Below are 27,481 nucleotides of genomic sequence, written 5' to 3' on the forward strand. Positions count from 1 at the left end.
GCTGGGTCGGCCGGCACTCGCCACACGAACAGCTATCAGCGGGAGCATCACATTAACTTTTGTTCTGACGATTGTGTCACAAATGCATACACGAGAAATGACTCAAGTGCTTATCCGAGTTCAGACCGTCTCCATGCTGCAAGTGACGCGGCCTGTGGTGTGACTCGGCTTGCTCGCGCGGCGGTGGATCATACCTGAAAGGCGACTCGTCCAGTCCAAAATCGTCGAATGAGTCGTCTTATAAAGTCTAGCTGGTCTCGGAAAAGCTGTTCTCCGCGATTTCAGTCATGTCGACAGCGCGGCTCAGGGTAGTTGCGATATCTTCGGGGACTTCACAGCGCGGCGAACAAACCAGTGACGTCACAGTCAATACAGCACGAAGACACCTCCCCGATTCCGGTTTTGCGGTTTCGGTTTCGAGTTTTGCGTTTTTCGCTGTTTAAAAATTATTTTAGGGTCGGTTTTGAAAACATTGTATCGTACACACTACAGGAGGTTCTTAGCAACACAAAACTGCCATTAACCTAAAATTGATGAAAAATCGCCGGAGTTGCCCTTTAACATTGCTCTAGCGCCATTGGCAAAGGCCCTTGCTGCTATCCCAGGGCTCCACACAGCCATATACGCAGATGATATAACCCTCTGGACAACGGACGGATCCCTTTGAACAGCCCGGGATATCCTGCAATCCGCCACAAACATCACCACTACCCATTTAGCAAACACAGGCCTCCATTGCTCTCCAACAAAATCGCAACTATTGCATCTGAAACCCCTTCCCAGTGACCCCTCACCCCACCCCCCGCCCCCCTTTGAACTAAACATGTACGGGTATCCAGTGCCCATTGTGTCTCAAATGAATGAATGAATGAATCAATGAATGAATGAATGAATGAATGAGCTGTTTATTTATAAAGGAAGGATGAATGAATGAATGAATGAATGAATGAATGAATGAATGAATGAATGAATGAATGAATGAATGAATGAATAAGCTGTTTATTGAGAAATGGAGGCTCAAGGCCGTTTTTGGGGAATTGGGTTGTTAAGGAAGGGAAACGTAGGGATCTATTGATACATGAAAGGACGGCATGAGTGGTCTGACCGCGCTTTACGCTGCTTTGTATAGGCCACTTAAGTGAAGATTCTCAGTTTTCTCATCAACACACTCGATGCAACCGACACCTATAGAAACTCAGGGGAGCGAAAATAACGACACGCACCACCATTGGAAGTGCACAGAAGACTAATGTTTATTGCATTGCGATTGCCCGATATGGGTTCGGAATGTCCATGGTTGCCCGTAGGCAAAATTACATCCGCTGAAGTTAGAGTTTCTAAATACTCCCCCCAAATGAGCCTTAGCTCATTCGTAGAGGGATTCGAGGGGGTACAACAGTTGCACTGGTCTTCGAACCACAGTTCCACTCGGTAGGCGCACCATGCAGGCCCGGGTCCGTCCGTCACGTCCGACTAACACCTCGATGACTTCTCCCATCTTCCAGAGTTGCCGTGGTAGAAGATGCTCGTATACTAGTACCAAGGTTCCTTGATGGCGTTCGATGCTGTCGGTATGTTGAAATGTGCAGTGCGCAGACTGCTCAAGTACTCCTTCTGCCACCTACGCCAGAAGTGGTCAGCCATCCTTTGACGATATCTCCAACTGCTGTCAAGGTTGTCTGACCGAGGCGGCTCAGATGCGGAACTAGAAATGGTGGGTAGGGAGATCAGACGCTTTCCCACCAGAAAATGCGACGGAGTGAGAGGTTCCGGTTCAGTTGCTTCTGCGTACACGCATGTGAGGGGTCTGGAGTTGATGACTGCCTCAATTTCTGTGAGGACTGTTGCAGGCTCCTCAACACTTTTTTGAGTGAAGACTTCACAGACCGTACCAATCTCTCCCAAAAGCCGCCCCACCAAGGAGCTCTTTCGGCGATGAAGTTCCATTGGAGCCGATGGTCCGCAAAATATCTTTGCAGCTCTTTTCTACGAATGGTTTTCCACATCTTTCTTAGATCCCGTGACGCACGTTGAAATGTTTTTGCGTTGTCCGAGAAAATAACTCGACGCACTCCTCTTCTTGCCACAAATCTTCTGAACGCCTTGAAGAAGTTGGAGGCAGACATGTCTGTCACCAATTCAAGATGTATCGCTCGTGTGACAGCAGCACATGTGAAAAGGAGAATGTAAGACTTCTTGTTTTTGCCTTGATCTTTGGTGTTGAGCGGACCGGCAAAATCTATGCCTGTCACCTCAAAAGGCAACGCTTGTGTTACCGTTTCAGGAGGTAAGGGAGCCACTGCTTCAGTGGCTGCTCGGCTGTTGAGGCGGTCGCAGGTCACGCATTTCTTCAGCACCCTTTTTACCACTTGTCTTCCCTTCATTATCCAGAACTGCTCTCTCAGTTCTGTGAGCGTTTCAAGTGGTCCAGCATGTAAAAGGCGCCTGTGCGTTCCGTCAACTAACAGCTCGATGAAGCGATGGCTCGCTGGGAGAACAATAGGATGCTTGGCATTGTAGGAAAGCTCGGCATACTTCAGGCGTCCCCCAACTCTTAATATTCCGTGATCGTCTAAGAAGACATTGAGGTCACGTATTGGAGACGCGTTCGGTATTCGCGCTGAGCGACGAATGCACTGGAGCTCTTCGGGAATAGCCTCGCGTTGTACATCTTTGATCAGGCAAATTTGAGCGTTTTTTCGTCTCTTCTGCTGTCAGATATCCGTTCCGTCTCTCGGTGGGATGTCTTGAGTTATACAGATATCGTTGCATCCAGGCGACAACTCTCACCAGCTTAAACACTGAACTGCAGCGTTTAAAAGGTAGAACAGATTCTTCCACTTCTTGTGTCACACTGTGAACATGAACAGGCTTCCTTTCTTCATCGCCAGTTGTATCTAGTTAGTTAGTTTAGTTTATGGGGTTTAACGTCCCAAAGTGACTAAGGCTATGAGAGACGCCGTAGTGGAGGGCTCCGGAAATTTCGACCACCTGGGGTTCTTTTACGTGCACTGACATCGCACAGTACATGGGCCTCTAGAATTTCTCCTACAAAGAAATTCAACCGCCGCGGCCGGGATCGAACCCGCGTCTTTCGGGTCAGCAGCCGAGCACCATAACCACTGAGCCACCGCGGCGGCGCCAGTTGTATCTCCAGAGATACAACTCCAGAGAGTTGTATCTCCAGAGACGATCTCGCTGCGTGGCCAGTTAGCGCGAGGTTCGGTGAGCCAAGAAGGTCCTTGCCACCAAATCCTGGTTGACGGGAGCACCTCAGGGGAAACTCCTCGGGTAAGGAGGTCAGCCGAGTTTTCTTCTCCTGGGCAGTAGTTCCAGATGTCTGGATCAGTCAGTTGCTGTATTTCCAGCATGCGGTTGGCGACGAATGGTTTCCACTGTTGAGCAGAACCCCTCACCCAGTGAAGCGCGATTGTCGAATCTGTCCACAGAAACCACTCTTCCACTTGGAGACTTAGCGATCGAGTCAGGTAGTCTTTTAGCTTGGCGCCCATTAGCATTCCCATCAGTTCAAGTCTTGGGAGAGAGAGCTTCTTCAGCGGGGCCACTCTCGATTTCGCCAAGAGCAAGGTTACTGTCGGCCTGCCTTGTCGACATGCGCGCAAGTAGGCAACGGCTCCGTATGCCTTGGGGCTTGCATCCGTAAAGATATGGATCTGCAATTCGTCATCGGCAGCACTGAGGCACCATCTTGGAACAGTTATTGCTGTTAAGTTATGCAGCGCTGTGTGCCACTGCGTCCACGATGTTTGTACCTCTTCAGGCAACGGTGCATCCCAGTCAACGCCTAGTTCCCAGAACGTCTGAAACATCAACTTAGCTGTCAAAGCGACCGGGGAGATCAACCCCAGGGGATCGTAAATGCGCGCCGATGCCTGAAGGATAAATCTTTTTGTGTTGCAGTTCCGGTCTAGAAATTCCAAGACAGGTTCCATTGAAAAGGCCAAGAGATCTTCTTTATCCCATACAAGTCCTAACACGCGCGTGGTGTTGGCTGTGGGACATTCAACTTGGCTTGTCGGACACCCAGTTTTTTCCTTCTCAAAAATCTCCTGTAGTCTTTTGGAATTTGAATTCCACTTTCGAAGAGTCATGCTTGCCTCTTTCATTATGCGCACTGCCTGTCGATAGAATTCTTCAGCTTCTTCTTCTGTGGCTGTGCCTGTGATGAGGTCGTCGACGTAGAAGCTCTCTTCAAGCGTGGTTGCTGTGCCAGAACAGTCGTTAATCGTATGTAAATGGTGGCGTATTGTCGCGGCAACCAGGAATGGACTGCTGGTTACTCCGAACGGGACCCTTGCCATTCTCCAGACTTCTAGCGGGGGGTTCGGGCTTTTCTTTGTGGGTACCTGCTCATACCAGAAGAAGCGTACAGCGTCACGATCGTCTTTTCTCAGTGAGATTTGCAGAAATGCCTTTTCGATATGTGCACTGAGTCCGATGCGGTGCGTTCTGAAATTCTGCACCATTTTCAAGAGGTCCGGGTTTAAGCTCGGTCCCGAATCTAGTGCTTCGTTGAGTGCCACGCAACCCGCATTCCTCGATGACGCATCGAACACGACTCTGACCTTAGTTGACAGGCTATCAGGTCGTAGCACCGCCCGGTGAGGCATATAATACACTCTATTCTCCGTCTGGCTGACTTCTTTCTTTGTAAGCTTCTCAGCGAATCCGTGTTCGAGGTACTGACGTATGGCCTCATCGTACTTATTCAGCATTGTCTCATCTTTCAATAGTTTCTTCGTGAGACTAGCCAAGCGTTTCCTCGCGACTGCTTCGTTGTCGGCAAGATGAAAATTCACTGGCTTCCATGGAAGAGCCACTTCGTACCTCCCATCGATATGTTTAATGGAGGATTCAAAAGCCTTATGAACTTCTTCATGTTCTTGCTTATGTGGAGGGGGTTCGAAAATACCCATGCTTTCCAGCTCCCAGAATGCCCTGAGCTCGGTGGCCAGTGCACTGGTATTTTCCCTTACACTGGCTCGAAGGACAGCTACGGTTGCACTGCCGTTGCTGTGGGGAATGGCTCCCTGAAGTGTCCACCCGAAGTGTGTCCTAATAGCCACGAGACCACCCTGCATCTTCTGTACTTCGCCGGTCACTAGAGTCCAATAATAGTCAGCACCGATCAGAATACCAATGCCATTGCTTGTTAATTGTGCAGGTGGCAAGGTAACATCAGCAAGCTCAGTCACTTTATTTCTGACTTCTTGTACCACATCCTCAGGGATCAGAAGCTCGTCAGTACAGATTTCAGGTATCTCCAAGGCTTCCAAACAATGATCCCTTCGGTCGTACTGGCTCCTTAACCAAATTCGCACTCGTCTGCGCTTTTCTTTGATAATATTGCCTGTTCCTCCGAAAGGATAGATGGTAATATTGCCACGTATCATTATAGCGTCCGTTCGTGCGCGCAAGCCCGCAGAAAAGGGGTGTTATCATTTTTGTTCGTGACGCGAGAAGCGACCGGACTAATCTCGATTGTTCATAGCCATGAACAGCTGCATCTCGACCTGTTATCTCGAAGTTTCCTTGCCGGCTTTAAATTGAACGGTGCCGCGAGCAGCGGGCATTCGTTGTTCGACGACCGACGAACACGTTTGTTGCTTACGCCGCCGCCGGGTGAGTCAGTTCTTTTGCGGGCGCAAGTCAGCCCAAATAAAGAGCTTCGTTTCCAAGTTCTGTTGCTGTCTTCCCGACTGCTGCATTGCCGTCACTACAACGTGACAATATCTTCCTCATCCAGTACCTCTAGATGTAGCTGGCGTGAAAGTTCCTCTGTTACAAAGGTTCTTTGACTTCCGCCATCAAAAAGTGCACGGCTGAGGACTCTTCGTTGGCTACCCTCCGCCCAGACCTGAGCTGTCCGGAGCAGCACGGCGGACGTCATTTGTGCCTTATTGTGCGTCGCAGAGTGCAACTCAGTCGCCGTGTTATATCTGAGCTCTTCCAGGCTGGGTCGCACATCGGAGTGATGTGTCTTCTTCCACAACTTTCACATTTCACTCTTTTGTTGCGACACTCCTTAGAAGTATGTCCTCTGATGGCGCACCGATAACACCGACCTGCTTTACGCAACTTGTTTCTCTTTTCTTCCAAAGACAGTGATGCCTGGCACTCCTGTGCAACGTGACCCTTCGAAGCACAAAATGCACAGGCCTCAGTCTGTTTGGGTTGGCTAGTTAAGAGAGATGCTGCTAAACCCCTGAGAGTGGCTGATCATTTGGGAGTTCTGGCCCTTTCCTTCTCTATTCTGGTTTTGTGACTGGCGTCATTGTTTTCCCATTGGCCAACTTGAAGTGCTTTCTCTCTACTCTCGACTTCCAACTTCAGGAACTCTAGCAATTTCTCTATCTTCAGATTGTCATTCGCTTTATCTGAAGAGCGGCACTTGTGATACTCCACGACGAAGGCAATTGGTAGCATCCTAAGCAGTGCAGAGCACAACATAGCTTCGTAACTGCTACTCTGCACGCCTAGAGTCGTTAGTGCGGCCATATTAGGCTGTAGGTGATCGCATAGTCGTCGTAAAGTGCTCACGTCGTTTGCATTTCGTACGGTGGTAAGTCGAGTAGCTGCGTCAGATGTTCTTGAATCAGGACATCAGGCCGACCGAAGCGTTCTTTGAGGAGGTCGATGGCGGCGTCGTAGTTTTCTCCTGTCGCCTGAATGCCTGCAACAGCTGACAATGCCTTGCCTGTAAGCGTTGATCGCAGGTAGAGAAACTTCTCGGAGTTGGTGAGTGCATCGTTGTCGTGAACGGCGTGCCGAAACTGTTGCCAGAACGGCTGCCATTCTGTTGTGGCACCACCATATCGTTGTAACTCCAATTTCGGTAGTTTCACTTCTGATGAAACGCCTATTCCTTCTTCCTTTTGGGGGCATGTCGATCTTTCGACCACCGATATCTTTTGTTGTGCCTCCTTCACTTCCTGGTCCAGCTCCGCCATGTATGTGACGATCTGGTCGTTTAACTCGACGGTGCGCATGTAGTCTTCTTCCGCGTCGCTGTCTGGTACGACCTTCTCTATGGCTGCATCCACTTCCGTTAGTTTTTTTCTGCAAGGCGTTTAACCTTGCCAAGTGAAGCTCTTCTCGTCTGCCTCGCTCTCGAGCGACGAGTCTATGGCAGCGAGCAGCGTCGTCACCTGCGTTCTCAGCGCTGCCCTCTTCGGGCTGAGCCGCTTCATAACTGCGCCTCAGGTTTCGTGGCGGAGAAGCGCCGCTGGGCCTCGCTACGCAGTTGCTGGGCGTGCGCTGTTTCGCACGTCTGCGGTGGCTGCCTCGTTGGTGATGCTGGTGGGTCGCGTTTCTTTGCGGTTCACAAGTCCATTGCTGATAAACTGGATCGACTCAACCCGGGTTTCGGCACCAAAATATAGAAACTCAGGGGAGCGAAAATAACGACACGCACCACCATTGAAAGTGAACAGAAGACTAATGTTTACTGCATTGCGATTGCCCGATATGGGTTCGGAATGTCCATGGTTGCCCGTAGGCAAAATTACATCCGCCGAAGTTAGAGTTTCTACAACACCCTATAGCTCTTGCAAAGGCAGACCAACAGGTCGCTGCACTAATCAGGCGCATGGCAGCACGCAATCATGGGTTGCCTGAACACGAGACCCTCAATATGACCAGTGCATTTGCATTTGCAGATCCATGCGATATTGAACCAAACAAGAAAAAAAGAATCACGCTTGCAGTGGATTGAACCTTCTTTAACAAAAAAATACCTTCTTTTCAGCCAAAACTCCAGTCATTTTAGCGATAATCTAGTACTGCATTGGTACATTGGTACATTTCCTTGTGCCCGATTGAGATACAATATGGCCTATAAAGCCGTAAGAACCTAGAAGAAAAAAACGCTCTCTCCGTCACAATGATGTGGTGCCCGTTTGGGAAACAACACGGCCTAAAAGCGGCCTAAAATAAACAACACTGAAGTGTGTGTGAGAAGCAGACTGTAGCGAGAGCTACATTGGCCGTATTGTCGCCGTTTCGCTGTGGCCGGTGGCCACACCGCAGGCTGAGCCGCTGCCTAGCAACCGCCGCAGCTGGAAGCGCCGCTCGCCGCGCCATCTGGCTTGACGTTAGAGGGGGAGCCGGTGAAACCGCGTTGCAACAGCAGAGGAGGAGCCGGCGTTGCATCGTATATATAGAAGGGGCGGCTTGGTGAGATTCGTCGAGGGACGAGGTCGAGCGAGCGCGGCTTCGGCCGCTTATCTGTTTTTCCAGCCAGCGTCTGTTTCGGCGGTCGCGGTTGTTGCTGCGACGCGCGTCTTTCCTTTTCTTTCACTCTTTCCTCTTATCTTTTGACTCTCCTCTATCTGCACGTGGCAGTGGTGGTGGCTCGGCTCGACCAAGTTGGCAGACCCGTGAAATTTCCTTTTCATCCTTCTCTCAGTCGCAAAACAACAACAGAGATTCGCCGGCAGACATGGAAAGTGAGTCGGAGAGACTGAAAGAAGCCAGGCTTCGTCGTCGGAATGAAACCAAGAGGAGGAACGAGCCGCACGCCTCGAGAATCGTCGCAAGTACGAAGCGGCCAGGCGAGTGGATTCAGATGAGGATGGTTCGTCGTCCAGTTCGCCATGTCGTGTAAGGGCCGACGCCAGTACTGTGTCGGAGCCATTGAGACGGCTGCTTGCTACTTCACCGACCATCGTGCCGTCTTTGTTTATGTTTATATCTATGGAGTTTAACGTCCCAAAGCAACTCGGGCTATGAGAGACGCCGTAGTGAAGGGCTCCGGAAATTTCGACCACCTGGGGTTCTTTAACGTGCACTGACATCGCACAGTACACGGGCCTCTAGAATTTCGCCTCCATCGAAATTCGACTGCCGCGGCCGGGATCGAACCCGCGTCTTTCGGGTCAGCAGCCCAGCACCACAACCACTGAGCGACAGCGGCGGCCCGTGGCGTCTTTGTGTCAATTGAGAAACAACAAGATGAAGACTTCAAAAATAAATGCGTTACACTTTAAAAATGTTTAGTCTTTATGGTAACCATAACTTAACGACAGGTAACAACAAAACCTAAACACTGAGACGTATCAAGCTAACCGATAAAGATGTAACCATAGAGAAAACCAACCTAAACAATAAGATTAACCGTACCTCTCGCTTCGCACATCCAGGCATAACTGAGTTTAGCCACAGCCAATTTTTTGCTGAGGCGGTGTTAAAGGAATGGGATGAATACTTCATACAATTAGCACCACAGAAATGAGCCGGATCGTGATAACTGTCCTTGGTGCATTGCTGTCCCTCGAGGCATTGTTCACACGCAATGTTTGTACATGCATTACAGTCCTTAGAATCGTACGACTGAATCATAGGTTCCTCCGAGAGGATTTGTGGACGCCGATTGCACTCGTTTGTGATACACGGAACCTAACGCGACATCGTTAAGGAGCTCCTGTCGCAGAAAAGCCAGTATCGGCGCAGTAACACGAGAATATACAAATGAAAAATATTGCGGAGATATGGGGAATTGAACCCAGGTGTTTCAGACTCTGAGGCGAGCACGCGCAGAACACGCTACGAAGGCTTTTTTTTTTTCTTTATAACACGCTACGAAGGCTTGTTGTTTCCAACAGAATAAAAGTGGACCTAGTGAATGCGCTACCGTCTGACTTCGTGCACGAAGTGTCTGCGTACTGATGCGTGCATGAGTAATTATGAGTATGCGAATTTTGAAACGGGACCCGATGACAGTCGCGTTCTACCCTATAAAGCATTTCAATTGCGTGCCATGAGGTGTGGCAAAGCAGCGCCATCTATGTTGTAATGATGAAATGATGTAATGATGATGTTGTAATGATGAGGTACGATAGGTGTATTATGATCGTGTTCGGTTTTAGTTTGGGTTTATGGAGTTCTACGTTCAAAAGCGACTCAGCCCCTACCTTCTTTCCCACCAGACCTTCCTCCTCTTCCCCCCTTAACGCTGTTCCGGGCCCAAAATGCTAAATTCCACGGCTCTCTCTCTCTCTTCTTTTACTCCCACGTTCCTCCCTTCAAGTCATTTTAGCGCGCCTTCCTCCCTTACGGCGCGGTTAAGGTGTCCGCCGAGACATGTGAGACATACTGGGCCATTTCCTTTCCTCAAAAACCAACCAGACAATGAAGAACGTCGTAGTGGAGGACTTCGGTAAATTCAGTGATACTTGGGTTTCTTAACGTGCACTGACACCGCACAGGGGTTGCGGATTTAAATTTGGAGTACCGGCACACGAAAACCTTTGAAGATCAACTGTTCCGAATGCAGAGGTCCGGTGATAACATGACGGTGTCGCCCCTGCGGGCGGCAACGTGGGTGCAACCTTCGCGACCGCTTTGGGCTTCCGGTACGGGCAGGCAGCGGTGACCGGACCAGTATGCGTCATGTTTTGTGCGGATGTCAACCACTGAGATGTCAGGGAACCCGTACCACCAGCACGCCTGTGATGTCCGCGTCTGTGTTCTGGTCAACGAATGAGACGCCAACGGCGATGCAGACCTCCCTTACGGCCTCTCTTCCTGTCTTTTAGGGGAAGGTCTTTATAGGCTCATGACTGGTCATGATTGCGGGTCCTCCCAAGATTCTCAAGCATATGACGTCATGCGAGGTCGTGCAAGCTGTCAATCAAACCTAGTTCAATAGCGCAGCACCACGAACCAACGTCCACACCTTCGTATATATATATGCTCCAGTGTGTGAGGAGTTGAAGTGGGACCAGTGGGTGGTACCATTGGTACACAGATTGTGGATCACCTAATTGGCTTAGAATGTTCCGAGTAGTAACAAACGATCCAGCACGTCACGGAGCATTACTAGTCGAATCAAAGCGGAGGTTATCATAGGGACTCGCATCGACGACCTTTAGTTCCCCAAACCGTGGCTTCTTTAAACTTGAAACGTCCATTACGGACAAGCGAATTGACGTAGCGCATTCGAAGTGGTGCCAAATGATTTTTCTTTTTGCGCTGTACACGCTGGCAACCAAAGTGTAATATGACGCAACTCGTAATCGGTTATAACGAACACACCGGATATAACGAAGCTGTAGTATGTCGTAACTCGAAATCGGTTATCTCGTAGCTAACGCTCTCAAGTCGAACACTGAGACAATGTTGGCGGAATTTTTTTGTGGGATGATATGGGGGTCGCCTTTTGCTTTGAGGTGGCACACACACGTGCGTCACCCCCCCTCCCCCCACCCCCCGGAACGCTGTACGAGGAACGATTGCATCACAATTTTGGTACGAGAGCCTGGGAAGGCCTATAATTGAATTTGTTTTCAGCTGTCGACAAGACAGTGTACAATGCCGACAATGTATAACATATTCGTTTAGAATGTTTTTTTTACGATATGATAAAGGACGCTAGTTATTCACTTAGGGTTAACACAAAATGCTGAAATGCTGTGTTCAGTTCTTACATGGCGGCCTCCTTCGATCTAGGCCTAATAGTACGCGTCGTACGGGATGTACAGCTTGCGGAAATAGGTACAGCACACTCGTGTTCGAGACCGCGGGGTCATAAATCCCCATACAGTTGCAAATCACCGTTGGTGCCAGTGAGCAATACTTGACAATAGTGGACAGTCACCTACGTTGCATCACCACACATTTTGTGTTGCTAGCCCACTCGGTCTCGTTGGCCCCACACTATACAAACTACCACGCTGTCTTTAGTGGTTGGCGCGAAGAAATCTCCATTGCTGGGCGCACGATTTCTCTGTACACTGAGTATACTGTGCTATCGTTCGTAAGACTAGCCATCCTCCGACAAAGAAGCAAAATATTGAAAATGATGACCTCCTAATACTCCGGCGATTATGTTGCAATGACACTAACCGTACCGTTCTGTACCTCACTTATGGCATCTGAACATGGCGAGTGTCGTTACGCGAGAGCTAAAAAAGAGCATCGATACTGCTGGTAACATGACCAACAAGAGAAGTACTCGCTAGGCGTTGTAGGGTCTGCTCGCGGGCAGGTCAAATCTCGCGCCGCTCACCGCGGGTAGCCTCGGACCCCTTCATCCCGAGTGGCGGGGCGGGGGGAGCGAGGCTAGGAGAAAGCCTTTATAAGGCGCGACCGGGAAGGCTCGCGCTCTCTCTCGCTCTTGGACCAGCTCTCCCGACACCTGACCCCGCTGCCCCAACGACGACCGACCTGCCATGTGAGAATAAACCGTTTTGTACAAAGACCTGCCTCGAGTGACTGCCTGTGCGTCCCCGCGCAGAGGAATCGCCCACAAATAATGGCGCCCAGCGTGCGGCTTTAATTAACACCTTGTGGACGATTTCTCTGCCGATTTTGGGACGTGCAGCCAGACTCGTGGCAGGCCCTCTTTGTTCGGGGCCACGCCGGACCGATAGGGTTAAGGAGCGGGTCAGGCGGAATATTCGCGGGGTAGCGACTTGTGTAGTGTTGTAAATTTGTTAGGGGTTTTGTGTTATTTATGTAGTTTTCGGGCGTTTTCTGTTGTGTATTTCCGCGTGTTTGTAGATAGATTGTTGTGTATGTGAATGTTCTTGTTGCCATGAGCAGTTAGCCGGTGCGGCCGGACAGTTGGCGCGAACTATGCCTCCCAGAAAGGATGTTTCAGCCACGGCTTTGGATGGCGGGGCAGCCGGTAGTGAGACGGCCGACGGGGCGGCCGTAATGGGGCAGGTGACTGAGATGTTTGCCGCATTAGCCCGTCAGCTCGGTTCGGTGGCTGGCGCCAACCAGGCCGCAGCATCGGTAGCATCGGCGACAGCATCGCGCCCGCGGATAAATATGGAGGTCCCCTCCTTTTCCGGGTACACGGACGCGAAATCAGTCCACGAGTTTCTACAACAACTCGAGGACTACCAGACGGCTCTGGGCGCCCCAGATGACGTAATGCTAGGGCAGGTCCTGCCTGTAGCACTCGTCGAGAGCGCGGCGCGATGGAGGCGCTGCCAGCCGACTTTCCAGTCGATGGCGGACTTCAAAGACCGTTTCCGCGCCGAGTTCTTGCCGCCTGATTATGAGCGCCGGATGCTGGAGGAGCTCGCGTTGCGCACTCAACACCCAGAGGAAAGCCTCCTCGAGTATGTACGCGCAATGCAAGAGCTGTACAAGAGGGCAGATCCGACGGCAACCGACCGAGATCAGGTTGCGCGTGTGATCAGGCAGTGCCATCCACGCTTCAAGCCGTATCTGCGGGGCCGCAGTTTTACAAACCTCGAGGCCCTAGCACAGGAGGCCAAGACCGTGCAGGCGGATTTACTGGCCGAACTGCGCTACCAGCCGCCCCCCAGGCCGGCCGAATCGCTAGAACCGGGATGCGCATGGGATGGAGGCCGAGAATGCGCGATGAGGGCTCGGCGCGCCGAGGTAATGGCCGTGGAAAGGCAGGCGGAACCCCCTGTTGTCCCTAGCGCGCTGGACCCGTACGCATTCGAGCAGCGGCGTCGTGCCGGCCTCACAGGCCGCGCGCCGAGCGAGCGTCAGGAAGGCGCGGAGAAAGGGGAGAGTCGTCCCCAACCGCTTCGTGGAACGAGGGGTCCTCCGTCCACGCGGCGGGTGAACGACCGGCTTTGCTGGAATTGCAACCAGCCCGGCCGCATGGCACGCGAGTGCCAAGCTAGGCGTATGCAGGGAAACGCCAGACGCTGGCGGTGATGTCTGGTGGCACCGGGCTTTCACCGTCAGCGGGAGAATTTCATGGTTGTCAAGGCGCTAGTCAGGAAAAGAACTCCCGCGCCGGCGACGGGGAGGCCTTTGTCCCGCTCGCCTGTAGAACTCAGGGAGTCGTTCCGTGCTCAAGCCCATTTATGCTAGTGCAGTTAGCGGGTCGACGCTACTCTGCACTCGTAGACACGGGCTCAACGCTGTCACTGGTCGGTGACGAGGTGTACGAGGCCTGCCGGATAGGTAACATCCGTGTCAGACCGGCCTAAACCTCGTTAAGCTTAGCAGCTGGGGCGGCAAAGGCAAAGGGAGCAGTGCGTCTTACGATGCGCTTTGACGGCAGAAAGCGGAGACATCGCTTCGTCTATCTGCCTGGCTTGTCGATACCAGTAATTCTGGGAAGGGATTTTCTCTCGAGCGAAGGCATTGTGCTCGACATGGGGGAGAATGGCTATCGTTACAGCCAGCTCGCCCCCCTCATTCCCTTCGAAAGCGCATCCTTGCCCGGCTGTCCTGCACAAAAGGTGGGTGTCCACACCTGTGCGACAGAAAGGCAGCGGAGCTCCCTCGAGATGCTGAGAGACGGTGGCCCGTTAGAAGCGATTATTGCGTCTTTCTCAGGACCCAGTAGTCAGCGCCGAAGGCTCGCGGAAACTTTACTCCCGTTTTCGGATTGCTTCACGGAGAAACCGGGCAGAACCGACCTGCTTCAGCACGAGATTCAGACGGGTGATACGCGCCCTTTCATGTGTAACCCGAGGCCGTTAAGTGCGCATAAGAGGCAGCTTCTCGACTGTGCCCTTGACGAGATGATTGACACCGGTGCGGTGAGACCCTCACAAAGTCCCTGGGCGTCACCAGTGGTTCTAGCACCGAAGAAAGATGGATCGGTCAGGCTGTGTGTTGATTATCGTAAGCTCAACTCACTGACGCCTACGGTTGCGTACCCTTTTCAGTCGATCGAGGCTGTGATGTACGCGTTAGGGAACGCGAGGTTCATCACAGTCCTAGATGCAAGCAGAGGGTACCTGCAGATTGAGGTGGCCGAAGGTGACATTGAGAAAACCGCATTCACCTGCCACCGCGGGCTCTTCGAATTTACTCGACTCCCGTTTGGTTTGTCTAATGCCCCGAGCACGTTCATGCGACTGATGGACATCGTGCTGGGCGATGCAAGGTTCAACTACGCCATGGCGTACCTCGACGACGTTGTGATATTCTCACAGTCGTTCGAGGAGCACCTCATTCACCTGAATTCCGTTCTCGATAGAATGAGACGTGCCGGTCTAACCATTAATCCAAAGAAAGTGCAGTTGGCATCGAAGAGAGTGAACCTCTTGGGCTTTGTCGTGGATGATGGCACACTGAGACCGAATGATGACAAACTGCAGGCAATTCTGAACTACCCCTGCCCCATGGATGTGAAAAGCTTGCAGAGGTTTTTGGGGATGGTTGCGTTCTACAGGCAATTCATCCCGCGCTGTTCGGAGCTTGCAAGGCCGCTGAACCTGCTGTTGCGTAAAGGCTCGAAGTGGGTCTGGGGCAAGGAACAGAGTGACGCATTTGTTGCCTTGGCTCGCGCGATAGCGAATACCGCTAGTCTGCGCCTCCCCGACCTGAACAAGCAGTTTGTCTTGCAGACAGACGCTAGTGACTACGGTGTTGGAGCTGTTTTGTTGCAGGAACACGAGGGCAAACTGCGCCCTGTCGCGTTCGCTAGTCGCACGCTCACATCGGCGGAGCGGAATTACTCCGTGACCGAAAAGGAATGCCTGGCGATCATGTTCGCACTGTCGAAGTTCGACATGTACCTAGACGGAGCGGTCTTCACCGTGCAGACAGATCATCAGGCATTGTCTTGGTTAAAGAGGCTCAAGAACCCCGCAGGCAGACTCGCGAGATGGGCGCTGACGTTGCAACTTTACGCGTACGCCATCGAGTACCGCCGGGGCAGCTTGAACAAGGTGGCCGATGCTTTATCGCGCGCACCGTGGAATGCTGGCGGAAGCGCTTCAGAGGCGCAGCCCAGCTTTGTAAAAAGCGGCGTCATCGCTGTTGGATAGGAGAAGAGGGCGGACGGAGGTGTCGCGCCCGGTTTGGAGAGAGAGGAGACGGACAAAGGTCCCGCACGGTGCTGTGACGGAAGGGAAACACAGCAGCTCGTGGCGGCGACCGCTCGCCTGCCTAGGAGCGAGGCAGAAAGAAATCTGTCTTGGGGAGTAGCGGTCAGTAGAGAAGAGCTGATCGAGGCCCAGAAAGCAGACGGTCTTTGCCAGCGGGTGCTGAAGGAGCTTGCGAGCAGCGCAGCTTGCACCGGGAACGCTGAGGGCAAGTACGACGCGTATCTGCTGGGCGATGATGGCTTGCTGCTTCGCTATATTCCCCAACTTGACGAGGAAGAGGCGATAGCATCCCCTTTCCGAGTCGTGGTCCCGAGAAGGTTGCGGAAACGGTTCCTGCAGTACTTCCATGACTCAGCGCTGGCAGGCCATGGCAGCGGCAGTAAGACTTACGACAAGTTATGCCGTGTCGCGACCTGGCCAGGCATGAGAAAGGATGTGCTGGGATACGCCCGTACCTGCCCGGTATGCCAGGTAGCCAAGCCTCGGGTGGGCAAGCCCGCTGGCATGATGAAGGCGGTAGTTAGCAACTACCCGTGGCAAGTGGTCGCGTGCGATATCATGGGACCCCTCCCTCGGTCCGCGCGCGGAAACCAATTCATCCTGGTAATAACGGACCACTATTCCAAGTGGGTTGAGGTTTTCCCCCTTAGGAAGCTTGTGTCGGAACGAATTTGGGAAAAACTGTTGGAGACTTTCACTCGTTTCGGTTTCCCTTCCGACCTGATTACAGACAATGGTTCTTATTTCACAAGCAAAGTCTTTGTAGACTCTTGTCGGGCGCTTCAAATCCGCCACAGGAGAACGAGTCCCTACCACGCTCAGAGTAACATAACCGAGCGGGTGAATCGAAATCTGAAGAGCATGCTGGTCGCGACGACCGAGCAGCACAGAGATTGGGACGCGCGGCTGTCCGAACTGGCGTTCGCTACAAGGACAACCGTGAACAGGTCAGTGGGTATTACACCCGCTTACTTGAATTTTGGGAGAGAGATCGCTTTTCTGCTAGAGAATGCCCTACTCGACGCGGCGGGGCCGGCGCCCCCTCCGCTTTCGCAGTACGCGGCAAGGCTCCGGAAGCGCCTGGAGGCAGCGCAGCGAGCAGCCCGCGAAAACCTCGATGTCGCGCGCATGGAGCAGGCGGATCAGTACAACAAAGGTCGCCGTCCCGTCGTTTTCAACACGGGCGACTTAGTACTCAAGAGAACGCACCCACTTAGTAACGCAGCGCGCGGTTTCGCCGCGTCGCTAGCGCACAAGTGGGCTGGGCCGTACGAAGTTACGGCACGGACTACGCCGCTCACCTACCAGCTGCGGTTGTTGACAAACGGCGAAACCGCCGGTCCGGTGCATGTCGCTGATTTGAAGGCTTTCCACCTTCGCAAGGACGATGGCTGCGAAGCGGTGGAAAATCAGCGCGATGCGGCGATCTCACCCCCGGGAGGACGAGCAGGTAGCGGTGCGGTTCGCAACCGACGCTACAACCTGAGGACCAGGTAGCACCCGTGTCTCTCGATCAATTATCACTCGCAATGCTCTCGCCCTCTCAATATGCCTTCTAGGAAGCTCCAGCGGACCGACACCCGGGGCTCGGACTCCGGAAGGGATGGCAGACCACCGTCGAACGGTGGCCGCCATCAAGGCGCGCCACCCGGCCGGCGGCAGGGTCCACGCGAGTGGCGCCGGTTCCACGGCCGCGGTGGCCCCCACCGCCAGTCTAACCGCGCGCCTGACCACTGGAGAGAACCTCCCAGTGGTGCAGGACAACGCAAGAGGGCCAGTGACGACCAGGCGCAGGGCCCCCCTCAGCACCCAGCCGGCGCTTCGGCCGCCGAGCAGCCGCAACCCAAGCGGCCCAGGGTCCTGCGGCACGTGGCCACCTGGACCACGGTCGCCAACGGAGCGGCCATCTCTTACTGCGCGCGGTCCAGGTGGCGGGACCAGGCGCAGCCCCTTCGCGGCGGTGACCTCCAGGAAGTGCCGCTGCCTTTCCGCGGCCTGACCCTGGAGGAGAGGGACCAGGAGCCCCCGGCCGTGTTTAGTGACGAGGAGCGGGCCGGCCTGTGTTCCCTCTGCGGCACACTTGTGCACCGGCCCCGCCACGAGGCCGGTGCGCTGCATAGAGCGCGCAGGGAGGCGGCGGAAAAGCGCTTGGCGGCTGCAGCACTTTCCCCCGCTGCGCCACTGCAGAGGGGCAGCCCGGAGGAGGCGGCCCTCCGCATCCTCCAGTCCAGCCGCCCAGACCTGCTGTCCCCGGCGGCTGAGGAGCTTTGGAGGGCGCTGCCGGCAGGGCCCCCAGCGGAGCCAGGCGCCTCGCTCCCCAGGCGGCTCGTGAGGAGCCCATCCAGCCAGCGGTGAGCGGCCCCCCGGCGAGCACCCCTCCCCCCTGCGACGACTCTATGGACCCGGACCCGGAGGTCATCGAACGCCTACTGGCGGACCCCGGGACGGACGTTTGAGGGGGGGGGGGGGGGAGATGTAGGGTCTGCTCGCGGGCAGGTCAAATCTCGCGCCGCTCACCGCGGGTAGCCTCGGACCCCTTCATCCCGAGTGGCGGGGCGGGGGGAGCGAGGCTAGGAGAAAGCATTTATAAGGCGCGACCGGGAAGGCTCGCGCTCTCTCTGCTCTTGGACCAGCTCTCCCGACACCTGACCCCGCTGCCCCTGCGACGACCGACCTGCCATGTGAGAATAAACCGTTTTGTACAAAGTCCTGCCTCGAGTGACTGCCTGTGCGTCCCCGCGCAGAGGAATTGCCCACAACGTACAAAGGATGCCCAGTATCTACCAAAAAGTATTAGGACCACTTATTAACTTACGTACGAGTAGAGCGAAAGCACTGCACTTCTGTACCAATTGTATTCAAATTGTATTATAATTGCAGTCCAATCGTATTATATTTCTTCGTAGCTGGGGCAGTTGTAAGTACTAGCACCGACTGTTACTGCTGACATTTCTAGTTTCCCACCTGTGACGATGTCGCACCTTTTCGAATCAATGGAAGTTTTGTAACGCAGACACTTTTTGAGCCATGTCGGACTTTCTTGCCAATAAACCATCTCATTCATGCTTTGGCATATGTGTTTTTAAGTAACACGAAGCAGTATAGATACATGTTCGAATTACAGCAGTAAGCAAACAAACAGAAAGCAAAGAATAGTCGCGCACTTACTCTCGACCACGGCTCGAGCCTGACTGGTGCACTCGCATCGGTCCCCCTTGCAGAAGCCGTGCGGGAGGTTTTTGATCTGGTTGCAGGCCGCGGTGCACTTGGCATCGTTGTGGTTCTTGCACGGGTTCTCCACTGCGCGCGGGACGCGAGACAGAATTGAGCTGTTTTCATAACCAGACCGTGCAGCGTCTATAGACATCTTCAGCATACCGTGTACCGTGTCACCGGTACCGTTACTGGAGTACCGAAAGTCCGCGCGCACCAAGTGCGCAAGCGCGAATCGGCTTGACGGCGCCAGATGGCGCCACGTACCCGGCAGCTGTGTGCGAGCCTGCAGCATCGGGACCAATCAGCGCGTGCTCACCGGCGGTGGGCGAGCTGTCTGTACTCCGTAACGGTAACACGGTACACGGTATGCTGAAGGCTTCTAATAAAACTGAAAACGGGATAAGCTCATAGCTCATCTTCATTCGCTTCTGAGATCGAGGCACCTTTAACGGCTGCATCAACGCTATTTTTGCACGGCAACATTTTGTGAGTAGCGGCGCACATCACGCTGAAAAAGTCATTCCTGCCGCACATTTCGTTCAATTATGCAGTGCACATTCACACCCAACACCCGTTCATAAATGAACCGCCGTTTGAGAGAGAGAAAGCGATTTTAATGAACACCCCAGTCGAAAAAAAAAAACGACAGGACCATGTCAAAAATACAAGAAATATTTTATAGTTCTGTCGCAATGACAGATATTTTTGTTGTTTAATAGTTATTTTCTGCAGTGCTGTAGTTTTCTTCGTGGTACTTTAACCAAGTAACTAAGCAAAATTCTGTTGGCATCACAAAAATTTTTGTTTCTACTACAAGTTTTCAGTCAAAAACAATACAGAAAATCTGTTGTGACGACAGAAACATCACTGTTGTGTTTCTGGACATGGGAAGAGGTGTGCCTGGTTGCTAACCTGGTGTAATTTAACAAACACCACGTGACTCAATGACGATATTTTAAATTTCTAATTTTCAGAAAACTAGAGAGTCCAGAGAGATGCTACGTGAACGTGGTGACTATCACAGCCGGCTCTTCCTACAAGTTGCAGAATTAGTTGTATAAATAGCTTCCTGCGTTAACACCAACTATTTAGGACGGCCATAGGTAATCACTTAGGTGTACATATCTTTCGAAATTATCGCGGTGATTTTGACCTTTCAGCGCCGCGCGGCTCGTGGTGGCAGCCGCGGAAACTAAAATCGTTTTTCCCACGCCTCGACTGGAGCGTGGCTAGTGCACCCAGATTTCCTGGGTTTGTCACTGCTAATTTGCTTAATCTTTCAGAAAACAACTGTGAGATTTTGTTTTTGCCACTGCATACAGACTGTACCATTTTCAGTGTACGCTAGTGTACTGAGCGTTACCAACGACCGACTGTTTCGTCAATAAAACAGCTTAACAGCTTTCTGAAGCAATTTTTTTTTTCATTCTATCCGAGGTCTCTTTAAAAACAGTAAACTAACACCTCTGTCACACTAGCAAGTTTAGTGTCATTTGAGTCGAATGACAGCACTTAATGTCATTGATATCGTTTGTCATTAGGTTCTAATGATGTTCGCCATCGAATAATTTCGGGAAACTCACTCCCATTCCATCTCTAACCGAACGTAAATGTGGACACCAGGAACGCAGCAGAAATAATCTACTCGAGAGAATAATGTGCGCACTGCCGAAGTCAAATTTTATTCAATGGGTTCTGCGGAAAACATATTAATTTTGGTGTGAAACTATTAGCGCTGGAGTCCTCTCGGACTCAGCAGCGACCGAGAGTGAAGCACGACTCTGGCCTCGACCGTCGATTATTTTGGGTTCTGTACGTCTGGTTGGTTGGCGTTCCACATGCGTTTAGCTTCACCTTTTGGATATCTGCTCCACGCTCCGCCGTGTGAGCCATACTGTTTGTTTTCATTTATCGGATTTGTAGTTTACTTTGTTCCTGGATAGGCTTTACATGTTTAAAGCGGGATATAATGTCAGGACATAATATTTGAAGCCTATAATACCACACAGCCGTGTTTCCACCTGCTTGAAAAATACTACACAGATTTTTCAAACAACTTTTGCGCCCACTGATGTTTTAATTCAGCTATTTTTTTTTTATTCGGTGATCGTGATTGCTTTCGTTTGTGAACTACATTTATGTTTTATTGTGTAGCACGAAAAGAGATCTAATGACATTCTATACATGGAATGCCGTTCTATTCGAATGACATTAAACTTTTGAGGGTTGGACATATTACAGCACTTTTCAGTTTCCTTGGTACTCCAGTGTCAGACATGTTCCTTATTGTGCACTCCCCCCCCCCCCCTCTAAAAATCTCACCTTCGGGGAAATGCATACTAGCTTGAAGTAACAAATAGCGAAGGAAATGCTGCTCTATGAATAGTTAAAATTACTACGGTTAGACAAAACTCGCAAACAAATCGGCGAATGCCACTAAGCGGCTCTTGTGTAAGTAATTGTGCGCAGTGGCCGCTCGCGCGCACTTATTTTCGGACAATGCTTGGACATTAGCGCGCGAGCGGCGCGAACTTGATTACTTTTGTATTTTGTAAATAGTGTACAAAGCTCTCCCCTGTCCTTTCTTGCTGTCGCTCCCCTCTATACTTCTCCTCACTATCCTCTCGCTTTCCCTTTCGTTTCCGCCGGCTGCAGCTCGGGTGCTTAAGATATTAGATAGCAATTGCCGCGGCCGGCAACACTCTTTTGCTTCACTTTTTATTTATTTATTTTTTTTAAATAAACCACTACCACCACTCTAAGCGGGTTTTCAAGTCATTGGCGTCGATCGGTTCTCACGACATCGTGGTCAATCGTGACATCGCAAGCGGCTGGCAGGTTCTAGATTAACCACTACGTCATGACAGTCGATCGGCGCCGTTGGTGGGAGGACCTTCATTGAGGGTAATGTCCTGCTTTGTTCTTCAGATATCTACCACTGCCCAAACATCTACCAATGCCCAGTAAGCACCCGATATAAATCCTAGGGGCAAGGTTAACATCGTGACACGGAGAGATAAACTGCTGAATACCCTCTGAGCAGAATTCTGAGCAGAATTTTTCTTCAGGTGCAAATAAGATTAAAAAAAAAGAAACACCAAGAAAATTGTGTCAGAATACTTACTAATGTACGAGTGAACGCTCCCGAAGAAAACTGGAACGGAAGATACGCACGCTTTCATTTCTGGGGAATCTTTTCGCAGTAATCACACAGTATAAATGAAAAAAGCCCCTCGAAACGTTTTTTCATTTAAATAGCTGCTAAAGCTACGTGAACTGTAATTACACGTTGTGCCACCAAAACTACATAGTCGAATACAACTCAAGTACGAAGCGGCTCTTCCCCTTCAAAGAATCCAGCCAATGGCGTCGGCCGATCCTCATGAGCTTACTAGCGTGACAATGCAGGGAATGTCAGATTAAAGTTGATATGCCCCCCCCCCCCCCCCCCCCCACCACATGCACTGTCACGCCGCTCCTGTATTGTCGCGCTAGAAGGTTCATGAGAATCGGCCGACGCCATTGGCTGGAAGTGGGTCCTTTGACGGGGAAAAGCCGCTTCTTTCTTGAGTTGTACCCGACTATAGCTTCTTCAGAAAGGTTCACCACAACTTTGGCATTGTAGTGAACCCCCCCCCCCCCCCCCCAATCATAGCTACGAAAAATTTAAGCTGTCGAACTCATTTCGGCAACGAGAGCTACCTGAAAACGAATTCCAGGAAAGAAAGCGCGAATGAAGAAATAAATAAAAAAGAACACTCAAAGAAAGAAAAATTTAAAAACGTAAGTCTTGGAACACCAAGAGAAACATCCAAGACTGCATGCGCTGATATTGAAAAAGTCCACACCGCAAAGTACGCATATCAAAAAAAAAAAAACTCCACCTGTCGCAAATACCGCGAGTTTCGCGCCGAGGCCAATCACTCAGCGCTTTTAGCCACCGACAACTAAACTGTTGTAGGCTACTTTCCGGTTACGCCACACTTTTCTTTTTTTTCTTCTTTTCTTCTTTTGTTTCTTGAATTTCTGTACTCTGAGGAGCTGGAAACTAGCCAAACTGAATTTTTAGCTTTTTTTCCCGCACTCCCTCACTTCATGAGTGGAATAAGGAATTTATTTATTATTATTATTATTCCCTACAAGTCGGCACGACGCTCTCCCTTCCACTCTTTCTCCTTCTCCCAGTTTCAGCTTTACCGCTGTTCCCAATCCTTGTCACCCCGCTTCTGATTGATTTTCTACAGTTGAGCCAAGAAGGCGTGGTCGTCATTTCTACAACCAGAGCGCCTGTCAGGGCTCCGTCCCCTTGACAGCTGTCACACGCGGTTGCGCGAACACTCCGCCCGCATTGCTTCGCTCCATTTGGCGCTTGTTTCCGTCGGCTTGTGTTCGGCGCCTGTTTCTGTGCCCATGAGTTTGGGTAGAACAAGCGACAGCGGATTTCAACACAAGGGCACAGCCATGATGATCACCTAACTTCGTGTCGTCAAGCTGATTTGGCTCTCTGGGTATTAACTCCGAGAACAGCTTGACTGAGTGAATAAATACAATTAACGTGGTACATGAAAGGTATCGGTGTAAGACGAAGTGGGTTAGCTGAGGTGATTCCGCATATTATTTATTTGTTTTATTTATTTTATTTACACATACTGCCGTCATGGAGACCAAGCAGGGGGGGGGGGGGTAACATTCAAAAAACAAAAATAATATCAAACACTACGCAAATCCAGCATTCCGGCAACAAACAAAGGAAACCAAACAGAGTGCAATGATATAGCTAAGTTTACACACACGGTAAGACACTCTTTTCCAAACCAGCGACATCATAAGCCGAAAAGACATTTGCTGGCAGTGACTTCCATGTTGTGATTGTTCGGGGAAAAAATGAATTTTTGAACATATTTCTGCGTGCAAAGTATGGGGTAAGGTTATGGTTGTGGCTATTGCGTGTCTGTCGCGTAGAACGGGAGGATATATAGGGAGCAGCATTAATATCAAATTGACTAGAGTAAAATGAGTACAGACATTTAAGCCTTGCAAGTGCTCTCCTTCTTTCTAAAGGGGATATGTTATTCGTAGACATCAGAACGGATGGCGAGATAGAGCTATGGTAAGCGTTAAAAATGACACGGACGGCTCTTCTTTGGATCATTTCAAGTTTCGTTATGTCTTTTTTAAAGAACGAATCTCATACGGCAGAAGCATACTCAAGTTTCGGACGAATTGAAGGCAAGTCTGTTGAAGGCAAGTTGTTTAAGTTCAGAGGGAGCGTGTTTTAATTTGTGTCTTAGAGGGCCAAGATTTCTTGAAGCAGACGAGCAAATGTTGTTAATGTGGCTGGACCATGAAAGGCGATTTATAATGGTGACTCCAAGATATTTGTATTCCCCAAACGTTAATCAATGTGGGCGATCAGGCAGCTTTGAAGCTCATGCATGCACCCTGGCGGTAAGTTTCTGTCTATCCGTATTTGCACATTCAAGTCTGTGGTGACTTTACTAATGTAGCCTTAGTATTTCCCTCCTATATAATAATGGTTGATTATCTCTGCGAGACGCACAATTCGGTGCTTCACTTGTTGAATAGCTTCAGTCCCTGCGTGACACTTATTTTATTTAAGCATTTTTTTTATCTAATGTCTTACGGTGCCTTGTACCTCCGGCTTCTTTAAATTAATCAGAGATCGAGACGCAGAAATGAGCACCTAAATCATGCCGAAGAGAAACAAAACAATTAGCTTCGATAATCGCACTCCTCTGTGAGGCGGAAGATCATGCCAGCAGACGCATGTCGTGCTCTTTGCGTACACCGTTATACTTTTGCAACTCATAGTTTCTTAGAAGGGGTTGGCGGGGTGGTTGAAAAAGCCGAACTACAGTTGACCCTCATTATAACGAAGTTGAAGGCTAACGGCGATTACTTCGTTATAGCCGTAGCTTCGTTATAGCCCGTCTTGACCGAGCTTGCAAGGGGAATCGTCATTACTTCGTTATATCCATTATTTCGTTATAAACCGCTTCGTCATAACGAGATTCTACTGTATGTCTCTCTTCCGTCCACGGTAGAGATACACATAAAACAGACGCATGGAGATTTTTTTTTTTTTTTTGAAATGAAGAATTACAACAAACGAGGACTCACGCTTCAATCATTTTAGCAAGCAGAAGTTTTTTTGTTTTTTTTTTGTGCGCAGAATGGCTACGTTTGCAAGTGTTGCGTAGGCAGAAGTGGCGAACTTTTCTAAGAAAGAAAATTTGTCACACATATTTATATCAATGCGCTGGCCGCTAATATCATGGTAGTATGTATAAATTTTACTATTTCCTATTTATGAAACCTTGTGTTGTCTTAATCAGTAATTGCCCGCATTTCTCATTCTCCTCCTGCCAGCCCACTTATTTCTTCTCCTGCATATTAATCCCCATCTCGCTGCTGACACCACAAAGCATCCTAGTTTTCTCTGGTTACTTCATTTTGTGGGCGCTGGAAGGCTTCAAGCTGTGGTAAAATAGGCTCCATCATTCTCCGGCGTTCTTTGAAATGGAAGAATATATCTGCTGCTATATGAAAGGCTTGCAAATAGCACTGTTTCTTCGAGCACCCAGTAAAATTTAAAGCCCTTTCTTTCGAGCTGACAAAAATACTTTTTTTCCCTTTTATCTTGAGATATCGCACAAATTTTCCAACGTCAGTTTTTCCAGCATTTTGTTTCCTACTAAATCATTTCTTAATTTCTCACATTCTGTTTCCGGGTTCCCTGATCCCTTGTTATCCACTATAAGCCCTGCACTTAGCCGTAAGTGACCGCGTCCTCCTCCTGATACTAACATCAACATTACAACACCATTGACAACTGAAAACTCGCCCCCGGTTGGTTCTGGTCTGCTGCTCTAAAAAGTTTTTCACATACCAAGATTGGCTTATTTCCTCCAGCGTTCAAATGTTAACCACCCCACATCTCTGACAGTTTATTAATTAGTCCTGATTTATGCACCTCTTGCAACCCTCTTTGTTTACAAAGCTTTAAAGGTCCCAGTCGTAAAAGCGCGTCTCCAAACGCTAGGCGCAGCACCGTCGTGCCTCACAGCATTCTTTGTACTAGCCCAAATATATTGTTGGCGCTAACAGCCTTTCTGTGAATGACAGCTGCATCTCTTTCTGCTTTCTTCGCTACCCCCTCTTGTTTGGCTAGTAGTCACATTCATTTAATCGTATATTATAGTGAGATGCACTCCCATGCCATGACATCTCCGAACTCTATACTACGACCAGGATGCATTAATAATTACAAACCGCAGTAATAGGCTTCTCCGCCCTCGATCACAGTCATAAAGCTTCGGCCTTCCGACCACACCATCTGTCAAACACCGAGAAATTGAAAATTGGTTTCTGAGGGTAGGAAATGTCGCAGTAATTATCTCCCATCTCGGTGGACACCCGAAGCGTGCCGTAAGGGAACAAAGGTAAGTGGGAGTGAAGGAAGAGAAAAAATTGGCAGGGGCTTAGCTCGGCTATAGGATATACGTAGCGAAAGCGAGTGCAACGACGAGGCAAGCGGTGTGACGTCATAACCAAACGGCGGCGGCGGCTCCGCGGCGAGGCGCGCGGTGTGACGTCATGCCAGATGGCGCGGCGAGCGCGCGGCGTCCGCCAGCTGCGGCGGTTGCTAGGCAGCAGCTGAAGGTCGGTCTCTGTGCCTCCTCAGAGCACCGCCACAGCGAAATCGCAAATTCGTGGCCAATGTAGCTTTCGCCACAAAAGAGGTGTCGTAATGGAGGGCTCCGAAGCTTATTGGTTTTCTGCCAGAGGAGCAACCTCAGTGTTACGCACCAGCCCTGGCTAGCCAACGCGTCTCCAGATGGCGTTTATCCTGAACGCAAGAAATTAAAATATAATTCTCTTATTTATGGAGTTTGTGCAATAGCATAAGAGACCCAAGTCCGCACAGCCACCTGTGATTTGATACTTCGCCACCTGCCAAGGTTGCTAAGCGCAAAAGCCAGCTGCGACCTGTCACGCTTGACAGGTGGCAAACTGGAGAGGAGGAAATCCTCTTTCCTCTTTAGGGCAAAGAAGGGACAGACTTTGCCATCAGCAAGGGAAAACCCCTTTCCTCCTCTATCATAGAGGGAGAGACCGGAATGGGACTGCCACTAAAAGGACCATGTTAACTGCCAAGGTTGCTACGCGTTAAGGCCAGCTGCGACCTGTCACGATTGACAGGTGGCAAACTGGAGAGGAGGAAATCCTCTTTCCTCTTTAGGGCAAAGAAGGGACAGACTTTGCCATCAGCAAGGGAAAACCCCTTTCCTCCTCTATCATAGAGGGAGAGACCGGAATGGGACTGCCACTAAAAGGACCATGTTAACTGCCAAGGTTGCTACGCGTTAAGGCCAGCTGCAACCTGTCACGATTGACAGGTGGCAAACTGGAGAGGAGGAAATCCTCTTTCCCTTTTAGCGCAGAGG

At 50.7% G+C, this 27,481-nt stretch overlaps 1 protein-coding gene across 1 annotated transcript in view; it reads right to left on the minus strand.

Annotated features, from left to right (window-relative positions):
- LOC149328932 (uncharacterized) overlaps positions 1–27,481 on the minus strand; it is a 57,218-nt gene that overhangs the window by 15,893 nt on the left and 13,844 nt on the right. Inside the window, exons 2-3 of the mRNA XM_089562033.1 lie at positions 22,138–22,167; positions 18,966–19,097 (exon numbers count right to left, since the gene is read on the minus strand). Of these exons, the coding sequence (XP_089418159.1) occupies positions 18,966–19,097; positions 22,138–22,167 (162 nt within the window). The remainder of the gene's footprint in view (positions 1–18,965; positions 19,098–22,137; positions 22,168–27,481) is intronic.

This window comes from Amblyomma mixtum, chromosome 9, assembly GCF_055824585.1.
Source record: "Amblyomma mixtum isolate Tamu chromosome 9, ASM5582458v1, whole genome shotgun sequence".
Classification (NCBI taxonomy): Eukaryota; Metazoa; Arthropoda; class Arachnida; order Ixodida; family Ixodidae; genus Amblyomma; species Amblyomma mixtum.